The sequence below is a fragment of the Lacerta agilis genome, chromosome 6 (genome assembly GCF_009819535.1).
Source record: "Lacerta agilis isolate rLacAgi1 chromosome 6, rLacAgi1.pri, whole genome shotgun sequence".
NCBI classification, from domain to species: Eukaryota; Metazoa; Chordata; class Lepidosauria; order Squamata; family Lacertidae; genus Lacerta; species Lacerta agilis.
In genome coordinates, this window is record NC_046317.1 from 23,619,973 (window position 1) to 23,639,187 (window position 19,215).

General features: G+C 42.5%; 1 protein-coding gene across 2 annotated transcripts in view; it reads left to right on the forward strand.

The window, feature by feature from the left end:
- TGFBR3 (transforming growth factor beta receptor 3) overlaps window positions 1–19,215 on the forward strand; it is a 109,660-nt gene that overhangs the window by 62,917 nt on the left and 27,528 nt on the right. For both annotated transcript variants that reach the window (XM_033151611.1, XM_033151612.1), the window contains exons 4-6: window positions 12,536–12,719; window positions 16,443–16,611; window positions 18,111–18,258. In XM_033151611.1, coding sequence (XP_033007502.1) covers window positions 12,536–12,719; window positions 16,443–16,611; window positions 18,111–18,258 — 501 coding nt within the window. The remainder of the gene's footprint in view (window positions 1–12,535; window positions 12,720–16,442; window positions 16,612–18,110; window positions 18,259–19,215) is intronic.

The window sequence follows — 19,215 nt, forward strand, 5'->3', positions numbered from 1 at the left end:
TCATTAGCGGAGCCCTTAAACCCTAGAGATACTCGAAGGCAATAGGGGAGAAAGCCATTCCTCCCCCCACCCCCCCGCAGGTTTTAAATATCTCCAACCTGCTGTTCCGTCCTAGAGGGTATGGGAAATCCCAGCCGCACTACTGCTAATTCCTATCCCTCCTTTTTTTCCGCTTCAAGCAAGTTTCCGCATGAAGTTATTGGCAGGCATCCATGCTTTTTTATTTTTTATCCTGTGTCGAAGAGGTGGCCTTTGCAGGTGTTACTCAGCTGGTGGAAACTTTTGCTTCAGGAGGTAGCCCTTTGACTTTCATGGCTCGAGATCTTTCCTGCTGGAATGCGGCTGTTTGTTATGGAAACTACAATGAATCTTCCTTAGATACTTCACACAGTCCGTGGCCACAGAGACATTAGTAGGTTTAAATATTCAGCCGAGGGCATGTGCAATGGTTTACTATTTGGAACATTCTTGACACAAAGCCAGCGATACTTATTCAAAGGCCTTTATAGCACACCCTTCCCCATATGGGACCAGGGCAGGTTACATGCAGCTCAACACAATTAAGCCATGTAACTTCCTCCATCCCCAAAGGTTGTGCAAAAAAGTGAACCTTCACCTGACACCAAAATGTATACAACGGCAAGATGCACCTAGGAGGGGAGGGCTTTCCAGGATTTGGGGACCTCCAAATTCTCTCTCTCTCTTACACACCCCCACGAGCTTCATATATGTTGTGGGCCTGAGGACTGTGTTGCAAGTCCCTACCTGTCACTAATGTCATTTGGGTGGGATTCATGAGCATCCCTGCCATACCCCGAATTCTGGATCAGGGCATTTGGCTGCATGACTGAAACATACTACTCCTTGCTCACGAGTAATGATTCCAGAAAGGTTACGTACAAGGGTTTTTTTCAGGGTAGGGTCCTTCAGAATGCAGCCCTTTGAGAGGTGTGCAATCTCTATATGTTTGCACACGTAAGTAATCCCACTGGCTTTAAAGGGATTGCTCGTGGTGCGCTTGGTGATCCAAAGCACACACACGCTGTGGCAAAGAATGAATGGTTACTCTGCTTAAGGCTAGCAATTAAAAGTCCTGTATCCATTTCTAGAAATATAAAGTGAAGCTGTGTCATTATTTCTGGCGAAGCCCAATTTGCTTCCTTCTCCCAAGAATATGTTTCAGAAATGTTGGGCCCTTGCCATCAAACCACAGACCGCTCTTTGGTGTGCACTGGATTTTGGATGGCTGTCAAAACTCACTGAAAAACAAGTGCTATTTCTTTTCCTGTGCCTAGTATTTAACGGGAAATCAGGAGGCTACATTTCCAATCACTTGTTAAATCAACCCAGATGTGAATGGAGCACTAGGCTAAGAGGAGAAGAGGGTAGGATAGGGTAGGAAATGTAGAGCTAGTGATAAAACGTGAATAAATAGTGACCTTCATATGATTTGAAGTCAAAGAAGAGGGCAGGGGGCAAGTTTCCTAAAGTTTGTGTGTGAATAATTTTATGGGATTTTTAAAAAGTTCCTTTTGTGTCCAAACCAGAAAGTAATTGCTTTTTTTTCTTAATTCATTTGTCAGTTCATTTTTTCCCTCTACCTTATGCTGCTTTAGAATATGTGGAATTAGCTGTTTAAATTCCTGTTTAAAGTAAAAATAATTCCTGTTTAAAGTAAAATTAAAAGCCGCTTTCTTAGGCCACTAACCATTGGTCATATCTAGTGTTTGTTCTACTCTACTCAGATTAGACCCATTGAAATTAATGGACATCACTAATTTCCATGGTTCTACTCTGGGTGAAAGTTAAGTCAGCTAGAACCCAATATTTTGAATTTCTCCCACTAAACTAAGGATGCCAGAATGGAAGGTGTTGTTTATATAAGCACTTCCAATTGGGATTTTATTCTGCACTTGGATTAATTAAACCTGCCTAGAATAGCGGAATAGAACTAGGTGGGGAGAGGGTTTATGGTCGAGAAATTGTGGACTTGTAATTATGTTAGGTTCCAGTTACAAGTAACATATGATGCACCAGCTTTTGTTATCTGCTTAAAAACAACAACAACAAATAAACGAAAATAAGCAATTGTTGCTGACTGATGCACTGAAATTATCATTGCCCCAAGCATTTTTACTACATACTGCATGTTCAAGATATTGACTGTCATGTTAGAAATATGAATGCGACTAGATCAGCATGCCTCTTACAGTGCTTTGACTATAAAGCAATTAGTATAAATTTACTTATGTAACAGACCATTTACCAAGAAGGATACTGACAAGCTGGAACGTGTCCAGAAGAGGGCAACCAAAATGGTCAAAGGCCTGGAAACGATGCCTTATGAGGAACGGCTTAGGGAGCTGGGTATGTTTGCCTGGAGAAGAGAAGGTTAAGGGGTGATATGATAGCCATGTTCAAATATATAAAAGGATGTCATATAGAGGAGGGTGAAAGGTTGTTTTCTGCTGCTCCAGAGAAGCGGACACGGGGCAATGGATACAAACTACAAGAAAGAAGATTCCACCTAAACATTAGGAAGAACTTCCTGACAGTGAGAGCTGTTCGGCAGTGGAATTTGCTACCAAGGAGTGTGGTGGAGTCTCCTTCTTTGGAGGTCTTTAAGCAGAGGCTTGACAGCCATCTGTCAGGAATGCTTTGATGGTGTTTCCTGCTTGGCAGGGGGTTGGACTGGATGGCCCTTGTGGTCTCTTCCAACTCTATCATTCTATGATTCTATTCTATGATTCTACCACACACATCTATACATTTTGATATATGGTAGATCTCTCTTTAGATGCAGCAGGACAAATGAGACAGCCAGATTACCAAGGAGTTGCCTGCACATCACAGTAAGCTACCAACTGCTAAATCACCATCTATATCTACATCAAAGACACCTCAGTGCCAGGAGGAAGATGTCCTCTCCTAGCAGTGGAGAACATCTGGACAACATATGTTGCTGGACTACAGTTCCCATCATCCCTGACAGTTGGCCAGACTGTCTGGGGCTTATGGGTACTGAGGGTCTAGTAACAACCAGAGGGACGTAGGTTCTTCAACCCTGATCTATCTCTCCTTATCCATGTTTGCTGGGACCTCCAGTCCCATCAGACGTTTCCTTAGTGCAGGGATTGCCCACCTTTCTGGGGTCAGTGGGCGCATTTGGAATTTTGAGAAAGTGCCATGGACTTCCGTCACAAAATGACCACTGGGCTTGCTGACAGAGAGAAGTTCTTTGCGCGGCTCTGTTTGGTACAGCAGGGAGGGAAGGGTGCACAGCCTTAGCATCCACTGAAATGTGGGCAGGGTTAAGGGATGTTTTTGACGTCTGAAAGGCTGAGCGAGTACAGTCAGAATCTGAGCATTGTTCATGCATTGTGGAGTTTTGAGGGGATATTTCTTTAGACTTTTTGCCGGTGCTATATAAGAGCTACTGGCAGACACATTGGCACCCATGGGCACCACATTGGCAACCCCTGCCTTAGTGCAACCACCTGCAGGTTTGGGTCATATGACGCAGTACTTCTTGGGAGCTGGAACAAATCAGACATTCATGAATGTTCGCACTGGACTTGTTGTTCACTTAACATTTCTGTAACTTATATAGAAAATCAACAGATTTGCTGCTATTCTGTCAACACAAACAATTGCTCCACTTTGGTTATTTCCCTCCCTTCTGTTCTGGCAGGAAGCTCTAGGCCGCCTCTTAGTTTAATTAGATGTAATAATGAATTAGAGATGGGAGGATGAGCAGAGATAACATAAATGGAGGTGGTGGTGGTGGGGAATTGGATTACAGAAAGGGCCATCTTGAATATTATAATTGTTGCCCCTCTCAAATGTAGTGCTTGGGACACAGCCCAATGAGGTGCTCACTTTGTCCCTGATAAAGGGGATCTGTACCTTCTTGAGCAGGCTTTTGCTCATCAGATAACTCAAGCAGAAAATGGCCTTGGCAGTCATGCAAGAACAAATCTTCTGTTCATCTGCATACTTTAAAAACCAGATTATGGTAAGGAACATAAACAACCATAGAGTCAAGGGCATAGATTACTCTGTCTCTTTCTGGGGAAATTAAAGAAAGGTCAGCAATGAACCCCAGTCTGGTATGAATTTATGATATCTAACTGCTGGGGAAAACATGTGCTGGTTTGAAATAAACTTTGTTTCGACAAACATTTTACTTAGCCATTTTTTGTCTTTTCAGGGATCTACAATGAGATTCCAGTTAGTGGAGGGAGAAAGTAGTATATCATGGAATCCTATTAGTTTTGATTCCTAACAGTCGTTTCGATATTGTTTCCCATTATTTCTGTAGCTTTCTATTCAGACTGGTCGTGTCTGTTGAGCAACCCACAGCACCCATTCCAGCACCTATTTGTCATGTGTATCTCAGGAAGTTTCTTCACATATTTGAGAAATTTCCTTTTATTTCACTCTTGTCTAAGAACTGTTTTGGTGATCCCATGAGATTGTCACTCTCACCTTTATAAGTGCCATGGAAACATCATGGAGATGGGGTGGTCAGATCCTGAGGAGAGTGGGAGAAGCTTGAGGAATTGGAGCTTGATGACACAGGTGAGGGTCCTAGTGGGATGAGGGGAGTGAAATTGGGACACCAATAGGTGTTTGAGTCAGGCAAGAAACCTGGTGGTATAGGGGATGAAAGTTGGACCTTGGAGATGGCGTAAGAGTGTTCTGCCTTTGTGACACAGGCCACCCTCTGACACATATCTCTTCCCATGGCACCTTCCAATGAGGAGACTCCTCCTTTGTGGCAGGTGACTTGAAGTAAATCAGATACTGAGCCGCTGATGAAACTGCCTCTGTCTCCCAGGACACCTCAAAGACCCAACACACTTGAAGGAGTGCCCAGTTCCTTGCCCACTTCTGAGACTCCGACCACTTGTTGCACTAAGAGCTATGGCCGCCCTGCTCTTCAAAAGAGAGGTGCAGGGACCATGTCACTTGTTGGATCAACATCTTAGCTTGAGTTTAGCCATGCGCCAATACCTCTTTACACATGTTCCTTTGTGCAACCTGAACTTTTCCTGTGCACTGATTTGATTTGTACGTTAAAACCTTTGACAGAAACTGAATCCGTAGTTCAAGTTCTTTGCCTACCAGTGAGGGCCAGGCCACTTGGAACTGCCACAGAATGACTTTTATGAATGAAAATATATTGATCCGTTTCCATGTTAGAGTCTCGCTTATAGTAGCAGTCCTCCCTTTATTCTTATGCTTCTTCCTGGGGAGTCATACACATTAGTTGTTGTGGTAATCAGACCTGGATAAGCCTTTCTTACTTAATTCATGTGGAATTCCAACTTACTGCATCTACATTCATGTGGTGTGAGAGGTGGCAAAAGCTTTAACAACCTCAAATTGCAACACTTAGAATAAAAATCTAGCTTGCTTGGCCTTTCAGATACAGCAAAGTCCAGTCGATGTGCCTCAGTTATTGGAAACTGGCCAATCCAAGGAGATGTCACAATTCCTTGTGGGTAAGGAGAAGTTACCTACAGAATTGTTGGATTCAGCAGCAATCATGTCTTAGGGGAGGGAAAATGCATTTTAGAAACCTCATTGCCACAGTTAGCTGAAAAGCTCAGGCCACTTCAGAGGAATGAGGAATAAAATATAAGAATAATTCCAGTATACAATTGGGAGCAAAGCGTAGCATAGTTTGAAAGACAAAACCTTTAACCCTGTGTACGTTTTTAAAGTGTCTCTCTCTGCTGTAACACAAGTGGAGCTGAAGCTGCACACAGCAGCAGAGGGGGGTGACAAAGGCTTGTCAAATGTTGGAAACGCCAAGAAGAGCAGGAAGTCCCCATTCAGCAGAGGTGTTAAGAGCATCAGCTGAATTGAGGGAGACATCTGGCAGCAGGAAGAATACATATTGCCCCCAAAATTGTACATATGAAGCCCATCAATTCTGATCGGGTTGTGAGACTCTTTAAGATCATTTTAGTCACTCTATTTCTTTGTAACTCTTCCATTTTGGGGCAGCTACTTAGCAATGCTCTGTTTGCATTGTTAATAGGTCATGTTTTGAGAGCACAGCATCTCACAGGTATTAGGCATATGTTAACAAAATGAATAAGAAGCGCAGACATACTCATAATCTCATATTACTAGCTAAAGAGGTACCCATGGAGCTAAGAAAAGAGTTTGTGTAGAAGGACTGCTGTTAACGTGTAGCTTTTATCATCTTAAGTCATGTTCAACGGAATCCATTTCCCCCCAGTGGATTAATATTTTCAAAGACCAGCCAAAGGTTTCTGATTCATAGATTTTTGTGTCAGCATAGACCAGCCAAAGTTCTCCAATTTAGAGAATTTCTCGTCTGCAAAGGGTCAGCTGCCTCATTTTGGGAAAGAGAACACTTTTGGCCAAAAGATCATTCTGAGAAGATCAAATGAGGCAATAGGAAAAAGAATAGGGAGGTTCTTACATGAGCTGCTTCCTTTGTAAAAACTGCCCTTATCTGGAGCTCAGTGCGATGACTGGTGTGTGGTTACATTTGGTTAGTTGCATCATGTGCTCATTTAGAAAAGTGAAGCCTAAGTCATGACAGATGGTGCCTCTATGTAGTTGGTTAGAGTGATTGGCAGAGACATTTTCATAACTACAAGCCTTGGCAGAGGAGCTTCATTAACCTGTGACCCCAAAATTCAGGATCTCCGCCCCTCAACTGATGCCAAAGTTTTGTGCTAGTTTTGTGCTGCCAACCGAACAAGGTTGGGTTTTGGGGTATCCTTATAGCCCCTTGTTTGCGTGTCAGTTACTCAGTTTGGGGGGTGGGGTGGCACAAAACACAGGGTTCACAGCACAACACGGCACTAAACTAGCACAAAACTTTGGTATCAGTTTGGGAGGGGATCCTGAATTTTGGGGTCACGGGTTAATGAAGCTTTGGATAGGTAGTCTGGAGGTGAACAGTGTGTGTACCTTCTGTGAGTCAACACAGGAACAGCTGGGAAGTGAAGTGTGTTAAAATTAAGAGCCCCAGCACACCATAGCAAGATTCCCTCTACTCTATTGTTGTATAAGCTCCCTCATACCTGTTTAGTTGGCAGGTAGGGGATCAGAGCAGTATGGGTAGGTGGGAAACATAATTCCAGACACAAAACATCCCACTGACTGCACTAGACCAGGATTTGAAAGTTCATTGAGGTTGTGCTTCCATGCTGCAGAGTTCACAGGTCTCTCTGTCTCCTGAATCCCTCCATCCTGCAAAAAGGAAGTTTCATCCTCCCTCTGTTGCTGCTGATTTCCTAGTTTGCATCCAGTGCAAAGTTCTCTGTCTCTCTCCCAGCACATGGTTTAAAAATGGCATACTCTTGGGGTGATAGCCTAACAATGAGATTCACAAAATAATTCCCTGAGCCGTTTGTTTGTTTGTTTGTTTGTTTGTTCAAGCAGGTATTCAGAAATGCTCCTCTGTCATCATGTGATATCCTCCTCGCCTCTTGTCAAAAGGTGCTCAGGAGCCTAGCCAATCCCTAAGCACCTTCCTGTTATTTCAGGCAAGTCCAGCTGTTGGCTTTGGAATGCTACCTTTGCAGTTCACGTTTACTTTCACGTCCTGGATACTTCGAGAGCAGCCTCACTCTCCTGAAACAGATCCGTTCTATAGAGGAAGCAGTTAACATTTGATGAAAAGTGGTGAAACAAAAGTGACGGCTGCCTTTTCTTTCCCTCTCTGGAAGAGCTTCTTGAACGCAGTCCAAAGAAAATAACGTGCTTGGCTCATTGAATGTAGCCTTAAGCCCTCATAGTAAAACTTTGAGACCTGGCAGGCACAGCGGAGTCCTCCTTTGCTCTTGCTTTCTCTGCTTGATTTCAGACTGCAACACATCATGCAATTTTTTTTAAAAAAAGCAAGCCATGTGAAGCTTTAATTAATTAGCATCAGTTAACCTGTAATTCCAGGTTGGAAGCAGCAGCACCGAGCCACGCTGACTGTGCATGCAGGAGTTTTTTTCTCTCTTCTCCTTGGTCTTAAAGGGCAGGTGGCCCTTTAAATAGGGTGAAATGAGAGGATCATGTGCTCAGTCAGTATGTTGCAGTGCTGTACTTGCAGGCCAAAAACCAACAGTTCCTTCTGTCAATCTTATCTTTAAATAGACAGGGCAGGTACTTGGGATGCCATGTCAATGATGGGCAGCCAAGGGTGAGAAGCAGCTCAGGTAAATGAAGCAAGAGTTAAGTAATCACCCCACAGAATTATTATTTCCAAGGGAGACTTAATTCTCCAAATGGTAGGCAGAAAGTCCTAGCAAAATATCAACTAGAGCTTGCTCACTTAGCTCGGAAATAACTTTGCCAAAATGCACCCTCAGATTTCAAGCACTGAAGAATACACTACTTGAGAGAACACACCAAACTGATTGCGGCACCTGATTTTTAAAAGGCAGCAGCAAAACAAATATTTCAGTTTTGCTTTCCAAATGGACCGTGTGGTTCCTTCTGTATGCTCTCTGTGAAGAGGCGTTGGCTAAGGTAACATAATACAACGCAAATGTTAGGTGGCAGTTTGTTAAAACCTTGTTTGCTCTCATGGATTGCCCAATACAGGATCAAGCTGTTATTATTGATGCGTGGTTTATGTAGCCAACATAACTCTCTCAGAGCCTCAGGCTATAGCCGCGTGTAGCCTGGATCTCTGGATGCCTTGAGGCTACTACTTGATTTGTTTGCTTTTTGCCTGATGCTGTAGCAGAATTTGGACATGCTCAATTGTTGGGAGCTGCCAGGTCTAAACTAGAAAGCTGTGGGCCTGTGCATAGCTACTGTGCGTGGTTAGCTGTCGGGGCTTCAACTTTGAGCAAATCCCCTAGACGGTAAAGGGCTGAGGTTCTGGATCGACTCTGTGTACTCAGGCTAGACGTTGACTCTTCTCAAGAGGACAGACTATAAAATACTTCTTTTTTATGGTGGAACTTTGGTTTAATCAGCCACCATCTCTCTGCCAGGTTCCAACTTGACTGTTGTCTATGGATCAGTTTAAACAGCAGCCCCCTTCCCCAAAATACACATTCTCATAAACTTTGTGTTTGGGGTATTTCCGGTGCCAAAATGCATGGTAGGGAAAACCATACATGCTTCCCACCCCCCTCCTGTTATAGGAAAGGCTTCCTACATGATAAAAGGTCCTGGAATACGTGGAATTGAAACAAAAGCTAAAATAATTATAAAAAGGAAGAAGTGTCACCACCATGTTTCAGTGGGGAGCCCCTTGAAGCTGCAGATGAGGCAGGCTGACGCATGTTGTATACCTGGCAGTTCTCTATGTTGGGATATTGACCTGCACGTACCTGTTCCTGCCATGTGGTCTTCAGGCGTACTTAAGATTTCTCCCCACCACCACTCCCCAGTACTGCAGTTCCTTCACAGACCCCCCCCCCCCCCAGAAAATGAATGGTTCACCAAGGCTTCCATTCCAGAGATCTCTCCGTAAGTGGAGAAATGTTCACGCCACACGTTGTCGGGGCTTAAGAAAGACATGTTGAGACTAACGGGTGATGCACTGCCAGAAGATGGTTTAATAAAATGTAAAACAGTGACATTTGGAGCTCTTGCTTTATAGAAGACAGGGTATACTTATGTAGCGTCCCTTGTTAAAATGATGCATGAAGCATTACATCGAATAGAATTTTTAATTTTTTTTTTTAATGACATGTTTTATGGTGGTCGCATGACCAGTGGCAACAAATGAAAGGAATCATCGAGAGTTGAAACAGAGGTTAGTTTAAAGTTTTTGGAACTATTCTGGCAGGAGGCGAAGGGTTCTTAAGCTGCTTTCTGTGATTTGTCTGGGTGAAATGAACTCTTGGGATAAGAGGCATCTCTTCACAAAACAAGCTGTACAATAGGGCCCCAGTGGAGACGACCCATAATAATAGAATGCTGGATTTAAAAAAATTAACTTCACCAATGAAAGCTCTAAGCAGGATTGGTCATATTTGGTCATTCTGTGCCTAGTATAGAATTGGGAGTATTTCACACTTGACATTTTTCTTCTGCTCAGGGTCAAGCTATACTTTACAAATACGTGTAATGTGCAACATCATTTCTCGTTGTGCGTGTTTAATTACAGCTGAGTTATGAGCCCAATTTGTCATCAGGATTGCAGCACACAGAGAGCAGAGATTTATCCCTTCCTTCCCCAGCTATGAACACCACCCACAAGCATGGCTACAAAGCTTTTTAAAAAACAAACAAAAACTTTCCTTTGCTTCAGTTTATGGGCATTTGTCAATAATAGCCATAAGGCCAGACAAAACAGCAGAGTGATAATATGCATTAAAGAGGTGGGGGTAAAAAGTATTAATTCTTAACCAAACAAACATAGATCGTAAAAATGCATATTCTGGGACATCATTTGTGAATGATAGATATCCATTTTTAATGGCTGATGGTGTTAATTAAAAATTTAAATTGAAATATCACTTTAAACAAAACCTGGCTTTTAATTGTGAGGAACTATTTTGGGCTGCAGCAACATCCAACTTTTCTACAGTTAAAAAGTACCCTGCAGTTTTGTGTAAACAATGCTTTGCTGAAATGTATCTATTGTTTAAGAATACATCTGTGTTTTTCCAGATGGAGTCAGGCAAGTGTTTTCAAATCTGTTTGCAACATGTTGTTATTTGGAGCAATACACTGTTGACTTAGTTGTCCGGGAGATATTTGCAACTGCCGTGGCAAGTCAATTGGTCGAGGTGCTTAAGAAAATGTGTCTTCTGAAACAATCGCATCCCTCTGTCTTCCTTTGTCACTTCTGTGCTCTGCTCGAACATAACAGGTCCTACTTTCCCACTGGAATAAGTTTCCTATGATGCAATCCTTCACTCTGTGAGATTTGACAACATGAAAGACAACCTATCTATTTTCCTATATTTTCTTGCTCCAAGATAGGATGGAGCTGGATTGAATAGCTCATAAACCGCTGAAAACACAGGAAATGAGCTCCCAGCATAGCTTTTAAAATAGATAACCCATGTTCCCTGTGTATAACCTCCTTTAAATCCCATATCTGTGTTTAGCTTTTGAAATAAGTGATCTGCAGAAGTGATAGTCAAGTTTTAGAGGGCTGCTCTGGTGCCCACTACCTCCTAGTATTTTTTCAACCCTTTCTATTCTGATCCAGCTGTTTGCTTAATCCACTGCGAGCTAAAAGTTAATACCATTCAAGGATCACCTGGCTGACAGAGATGTGAAGGAAGTGACATGCTAGGTCGGAAGCAGTGAAGCCCCCTTGTGTTGTCAGCAAAGCAACATATAGCCTAATAGGGTCTTTCTGGCATATCTATGCCATCAAAAAAATAATATCTGTGAGTGGGCATCAAAATGTGATTCAATATAAGCCATTGTGAGTGGTGCACACAGAGGCAAAAAATACCCCCTAGCTTCACATATATGTTAATGAAGTCTGAGCTGACGGTGACTGACCGGGAAAGGGATTTTGGAGTCACAGTGAATAGGTCAATGCAAATGTCAACCTAGCTGTGAAAAAGGTGAATTCCATGTTAGGAATCTAGGAAAGGGACTGAACATTGCCGATATTATACAAAACTATAGTGTACTTAGAATACTGTTGTCATGTTCTGGTCTGGTGCTGTATCCCATGGAGAAGGTCGGTGAGGTTAGAAATTGCAGGACCAGAAATAGTAAACGCTCCAACAAAGGTTGAGGGCAGACTGAGCCATTTTAAGCTCTTGCTCTCAGACTACCTCTCTCAGGCTCTACCCCATTGCTGCTAACAGACAGTGAGGTCATATGCAAGGCCCCTTAGTCCCAAGGGAAGTCTCCAGACTCTGGCCCTTAAGATCTGGGAGGCGTAGTGGTCTCTTGATCTCCCGCAGCAAGCTCTGGATTCCTGTACCTGGTCTAGTTCCTTAGCAGGAGACTCTTCAGCCTCAGAGCCTTGATTGTTTCTGATGGGGAGCTAGATCTGTAGCTGATATTTTCAAGTTCCATCCTCTTCTTTTGCATGTAGTTTTCATTACATAAGATACTGCTCAGTTTCATGGTACCTTAAAAGCCTTCTGAAGTGGGATCTCCTGTGTCCCTTGAAGTAATGAGTGAAAATATCTTCTCTGGACCTTCTTTGTTGAGTAGTATATGTGTGTTTTTGTTTTGTTTGTTGGTTTAAGCATATGGTGGAGGAAGGCCTATGAATAAACTCTAAAATTTTGGCTTACATTTTTCAAACCCTTACCCAACTTTGTTTTGGTCAAAGTATTTTCAACGGAGCCTCATCCATACAACAACACTTTTGTTCTTCATCACTGTCGATAAGACAAGGAGAATTCACTCTCACGTTCTTTGTTGTGATGTTCCATCGAACGTGAAAGCGCATTGTACAAATGGTTCATGGTGTTGCCTGTTTAGCAGATGTTACGGAAAGAGCCCCTGTGAGAAACGTGTTTTGGTGTGACCGGTTTAAACGACTTTTTGTGGGGGTAATAGTTCTGCATCATGTGGATGTCACATTAAAAGGGTTTTTTTTTATTCTCCTCAGGTATCAGCAGGTTCCATTGTGCAGTTTGAGAAAGAAAACTTCTCCTTGTCGGCAAAAATAGAGGAAAAACCTCTCCCTCAAGGAAATAAGCATCTGCTACAGTGGGCCCAAAAGGAATATGGGGCCGTAACATCTTTCACTGAACTCAAAATATCCAGGAATGTTTACATCAAAGTGGGTGAAGGTAAGTGTCTTCAAACTAGTAAGATTATACATGGAGAATTGAATTGTATTCATGTCTGTTTCTGAGAAAGCATTCCCCCATTCACAATCCTTCATGTCACAGTGGCTGCAGACTCATTATTTGGATATTAGGACTGATCCTAGCTTCTTCCTTCCAGTTTGCAATTTGTGACCACCAAGGCAGATTTCACCTTGAGCAATTCATACTAAAGGTATTAATAGTGTGATGTCAGTCTTCAGTTAGCTACCATATTGCATTGTTGCCTGCACTTTTCTGCCCGTTCAGGTCAGCTGGCCTTTCCTTTTTATTTGTCTACTCTCACAGTCTGTAGCTTTTTCTGATTCGCCATTGCTCCTTCTGTCTTCCTACGAAAGCTCTGTTGCACAGAAGGATTTCACAAAGCATTAATTAGTTAACAATAGTTTGAAATCCACTACAATTAACTTATTGTTCCAGTTTCACAGCTGAAACTTTATATCTCCTTTCAACATTTGGTAGCTCCTGGACAGTAATCCCTTTGGTTCTCCATTATCCTAGACTTAAACCTTTTCAAAAAAGAGTTCCAGCTGGGAAGAAATCTTACCGCTGATGTATAGCCCTTGGCAATAATAATTTATTGAGGAAAGCTTATACATGATGAATGGTTCTGATATATTCATAAAGAGTGTCCTCACATTGTCAAGCCAAAAGCACTCGAGATTGCTCCAACTTTGGATCGTGTTGGCTGGGAATCTGATAGTAACACCTAATTTGTATAGAATGAAGCAAAACACTCTCATCCCTATTAAGACAGGGGTGTGACCCAAAGAAACTAGTAGGGTTCAGTATACAGGTCTTGGTTGCAGGCAAGCAAGCTGGCAGCATACATAGAAGACAGAAGTATCTATTACTGTGTTTACATTACACAATTCTAGTGCATTCTCTGGCAATTGTTCCTCCTAGTGTCTTCCTATCCAAATCAGATACCAGGCTATTTACCATTCCTTACATACTATGATAGGAACTTCAGTTCAGTGCAATAAAGAAAGCCATTTAGCTCAGTCTTGTCTATGCTGATTGGCAGTAGCTCTCCAGTGTTTCCCAGCCCTACCTGGAGGTACCAGGGATTGGACTTGGGACATTTTACATATAAAATGTGCTTTACCTAGGGTTGCCTTATTTCAAAAAGTGGAAATCCAGTCACAAAAGTTGTTGAGATTTTCCCGGACATTTCAGCTATTTACGCCCGGACACTGTTTCTGATGGCTGAATCCCAGCTATGGGAAATTATGGATTTTTGGCAATCCTTGATTGACCACTGAGCTATGAGTCTGCTCTACAGGTTGGCTAAATGGTATGGAAGTGAGAAAATATCAGCAATATTTGATCTCAAAGGGTTTAAATGAACAATTGAAAGAAACTGAAATGCTGTCGAGACCCTTGCTTGCTCTTGACTGTATCAGAAGAGATTGCCGAAACACATAACACAAATGCAGGAACTCTTTAAAAAAACAAAAAACGATTCACCTTAGAACTTGTGTTCCTCTTCTTGCAGAACTGGTTGGCAAGCCATTTCTCAGCTTAACAATAATGACATTACTAGTACTGGCGAATTACATTTGCGCGGCGTCTTTATGTACGTTAGTTTGAGTTCAGCATGGACAACCTCGGGATCACTTTCCCTCATTTGTGTGGGAGGAGTTGGCAGAATCGTGACTGCTTTTGCATCCCATCTGGCAGGGTACTTAACAGATGTTTGAGGAGTGCTCCGTCAAGCTGCGCAAATAGATTTCATCTCTCATAGTTCACATAGAAGGATCCTCTAGAGAAGAAGGCAAAGTGAGCATTCAGATACCGTTTAGTACAGAAAGGAATCGGGGGGGGGGGACACACCCCTTGCCATTAATGCCTTTATTATACATATCTATGATGCAACTACACTTGGGAATACTGTGTACAGATCTGTTTGCTGAGACTAATAAATAAATGAATTGTGGAGCTGGAAAAGGTGCAGAGAAAGGCAACCAATCTGATCCAGCAGCTGGAGCAATTTCCCTAGAGAAAGGATTGTAATGTTTGAGGCTTTTGTTTATTTTAAAGAAAAGGTGGTGACATGATAGAATTGTGCATGTTGCAGAGAAAGTGGATAGAGGAAGTTTACAGCCAATCCTTCATCATGATAATATTTTACTATAGGTTGTGTTTTTTTAAATGATTAGTTGTAAAAAAAAAAAAACCACCAACCCACAACTGCACCATGTTTAACTCAGATTCTGCAACACAGAATTTTGTAACTGATGTATAATATTATGCAAAAATTCATGTCACAATTTTTGTTTGTGAAAGTATCACTTCTAAAGTAAAAAAGTGAATGAAATGAAATGCTGAAACTGAAAATATCAAGAAATAAACTTTCGTGCATGCACATGAAAGCTCATACCAAGAACAAACTTAGTTGGTCTCTAAGGTGCTACTGGAAAGAATTTTTTATTTTGTTTTTCCTCTTACACTGTAATTATCACTGTTTTAGAAACTTGCCTTGGGACATGAACAATAAAACAAAATTTGAGGTGCAAGTAGAATTGCATGACTTGTCAAAACACTCCTTTTATGAGCATTTTACAGACAGCTTTTGAACATTACTGCAATTTATCATAATTTGTTAACATCGTAGAGGGTTATCAGCTGTGCACAAAAGTACAGAAATTGCTTAGAATGTGGTTCTGGCCATAGAACAGCTACTTGAGAGTCTCACAGAATACTTAGAATGAAGAATGGGGAGGTGTGGAGCAGAAGGTCAGGGGGGCAAGTTTGGGTTTTGCTTTTTGTGGGGGTTTTTTGTTTGTTTTTGTTTGTTTGTTTTTTGCCTGATCAAGCCCCTGTCTAGGAAATGGTGTAGCTTAGGATCCAAGGCAAGCCTGGCTTCGTCTCCACAATCAGGAGACAAGGTAATTAGTGTGGCTATGAAACCATGGTTTGACATGGGCTTGTAAACTATAGTTTGTTAAACATGGTTAACTACTGCATCCTGTATGCACCCTTTATGTGCTTAGCTTAATATAGAGGGACAAATTATTATCAGAGATGTTTCCAAAAATCTATTAGAGCAAGGTGCATTTCCCTCTGAGCTGGGCACAATTCGAAGTAGGATTTTGCACCCTTTCCCTATCACTTCCCTGTCAATCCCCTCGCCGCAACCTCTTTTCCCAGGCAAGGGAAAAGGCCGTACCTTGGGGAGGGAGTAACAAGTGATGGAAAATCCACTTCCACACAGGAACAACCCCATAAGGTCTCTCCTTTGCTGCAAATGATGTCCTGCTAGGTATCATAGAGCTTGTAGTTAGAAAACCAAAGACTAAGACTTGTGAACTCCCAGGAGGAAATTATGCTTAACCCCATCTCAAAGGAGGATGGACCTGCCTTAGAATGAGCTCATGCTTTTTTTGATTGCAAGGAGTTGACATTTCTTTCTCCCACCTCCCATTTGAAGTCTTGCACCATTCCCAATCAACATGGTTAAGCATTATTCCTGCCTTGGGCTTTACTGCTCCTATGGCAACTCTAAGCCATTTCAGGCCACATTGAAAGGAACAGTGGAATCAAGGTACCGGTAGTGCAATGATAGCCTTGGTGAATTGGGAGCCCTTCAGCTGGGATCCAGCGGGGAAGGGCACATGGTAGCTTTAACCTTTACAACCATATTTGATCATCTAAGAATGATTTGTTTTATCTCTTCTTTTTTAGATCAGTTTTTCCCTGCAACATGCAATATAGAGAAGAACTTTATTTCCTTGAACTACCTTGCGGGGTACCTGCAACCCAAGGCAGCAGAAGGATGCATTGTCTCCAGCATGGATCAAGAAAGAGAAGTTCACATAATTGAACTTATCACACCAGACTCTAACCCATACAGGTAAAGTGCCCGTTCCTATTTCTCCAAGCCAAGAATATTGTTTATTTCCGCTCACCCTGCAGCTTTAAAGGAACAGATCCTCCGTCTATGAGAACAGCAAAACTCCTAAAAGTTTATTTGACATAAATAATTTTAGATTGCGGTACTTTGAAACGAAAGTTTCAGTATGTCTGTTATTTAGCACATGGGGGATATGAAAACAGGTTGCAGAATTTGTCTTCAGATTAGAAATCAATGTGGCAAATTTTATCCAGGTCAAAGAGGCTGCTACAGGGAGGGCAATATCTCAGTCAGAGTGTGGTGTTGTGCTGATAGTGCCAAGATTGCAGGTTTGATCCCCTTATGGGACAGCTGCATATTCCTACATTGCAGGCGGTTGGACCAGATGATCCTCAGGGCCCCTTCCAACTCTACCATTCTATGATAAAGTTGGGCTCTGGCCTAAATATTTGAGAAGATACGTCAGTTGATCATGGGCTTATGGGTCTTGTTCAAGTGCTGCTCCCCCCCCCCCATTATCAGGATCGCACCCTGAAATACAGTGGTACCTCGGGTTACAGACGCTTCAGGTTACAGACTCCGCTAACCCAGAAATAGTACCTCGGGTTAAGAACTTTGCTTCAGGATGAGAACAGAAATTGCGTGCCGGCAGCAGGAGGCCCCATTAGCTAAAGTGGTACCTCAGGTTAAGAACAGTTTCAGGTTAAGAATAGACCTCCAGAACGAATTTATTTCTTAACCCGAGGTACTACTGTACTCATTAACTTCTACCTCAGCAAGTATCAGAGGTTGGGGAACACAGGAGACCTCATCTCACTCTTCAGGAATAAAGGAAGCCCTTGGGAGGGCACTCCAAATCTGACACAAAGTGTAAGCTTCCATTATCCTAAAGATGAGCAGCGGGCTAAGCTAATAACTGCATTTTGAAAACGTCCCATTCTTCGTCACTGCCCAAACATACTTTGTTTTTTTGCACATTCCCCATTGTTTTCAAAGCTCAGCAGACCAGATGCATTTCTCTCACTTATTATTCCATTTTTCCTTCCGTAACAACGCTGCCAAGCTATAATTCTGAGGTACAATAAGGCGACATTTGCTCCAAATTAATGGAATGAATTGGATAGAAACGTGCATTTAAAATTTCCTGAAGAAATGGGGAAATAGCGGGGGTGGGAGAACAAACTCTGAGCGGTTCTCTTTAACCAGCACCAAAGCAGTGGCAATGAGCAACCAGCAACCTCTAATTGAGAAAGCAAAGCTGCTGCTGGACAGTAATTATTAGCCTAAAAAGCATTTTTGTTTCCATTGTTATGTAAAATTGTTTTAGCATGTGTGGCGTAACAGTCTGTTTAGCACATGTTGTACCGTCTGGGATAACCTCCAGCGTTTTAATCAGCTGGCCAGACACTGGAAACATGATGGATTGAAAGAAGGTTGATAGCTGAAAATTTCTGGCGTGCTGGGGCCTCACTCTTTTTTAAAAAATTTTCCACGACCAGTGCTTTCCAGGTGGATATCATCATTGACATTCGACCATCTCGGCCAGACACCACACTTGTCAGGGATCTTGTACTTATCCTCAAGTGCAGAAAGTCTGTCAACTGGGTCATCAAGTCACATGACGTGAAGGGGAAACTGGAAGCAATTGTAAGTAGATATGACTTGTTGTAAGGGAGGCACGGGTGCTGTTAACACCTCAGGCTTTTATCTGAAGAAGTGAGCGCATGATAGCAGACGTATTTTCTGAGTATCTCCTCAACTTTTGCTATTAATCCTGGTTGTTGGTTCTCCCCACCCAACCTGGGTACTGAGTGATGTGCTGCTCGATTAAGAGGTGGTGCATTGCATCTGTCACCAGTGCTATTTTTCTAGAACTCACCATGAACGCCTCCCTTCTTTCTCTTATAATGGCAATGGCGCCCACCAGAGAGGTGCCGGGACTGAGTTCCGGCTGAAAAAGAGCCCTGTCTGTCATTCCCAAATGTTTCATGAGAGTAGCATTGCATGCTGTTCCTCACAAGCAGATGAAAACAGCGTTCAAAACTCCCATTATTCTTGGCACATTTTGCGACAGGGAATTTCATTCGCACAAGCTGTTTCTGAGCTTTGGGTGCAGTACTGCGCCTAAGATTTCAGATTAAAATTGCAGAGTGGAAGGAAAGGAGGACCCTTTTCTGCCTCCCCACTTCCAGCCACTCTCTGAAGACTGGAGAAGAGACCCTCTTATTAGGGGGGTGGGCAGGGGAAGGACTAGACCATGTGAAAAACAAACATAATATTTTAGCAGCAGCTCATTCATTTTCAGCTTTGTATTCTCGTTATAAAAAAGCACACCTAGACATTCCGTTGTTGCACCCATAATCTTGGTTTAAGGTGCCACTGGATGATGATTTTCACTTTTGGTTTTCTTTAACACCTCATTCTAGCCATGGGTTTCTTTTATTAAAACAAACAAAAACATGCCCAGAGATCCGATGGGTTAAGGCAGGGCCATGGAACCTTTCCATTCTGGTGGGCCAAGATTCTTATCTTCACAAACCCCACAGGCGAAGTTTGACGGTTGAGCAGGGACCCTGCCTGTCATAATGGCATTGGTTGACATCT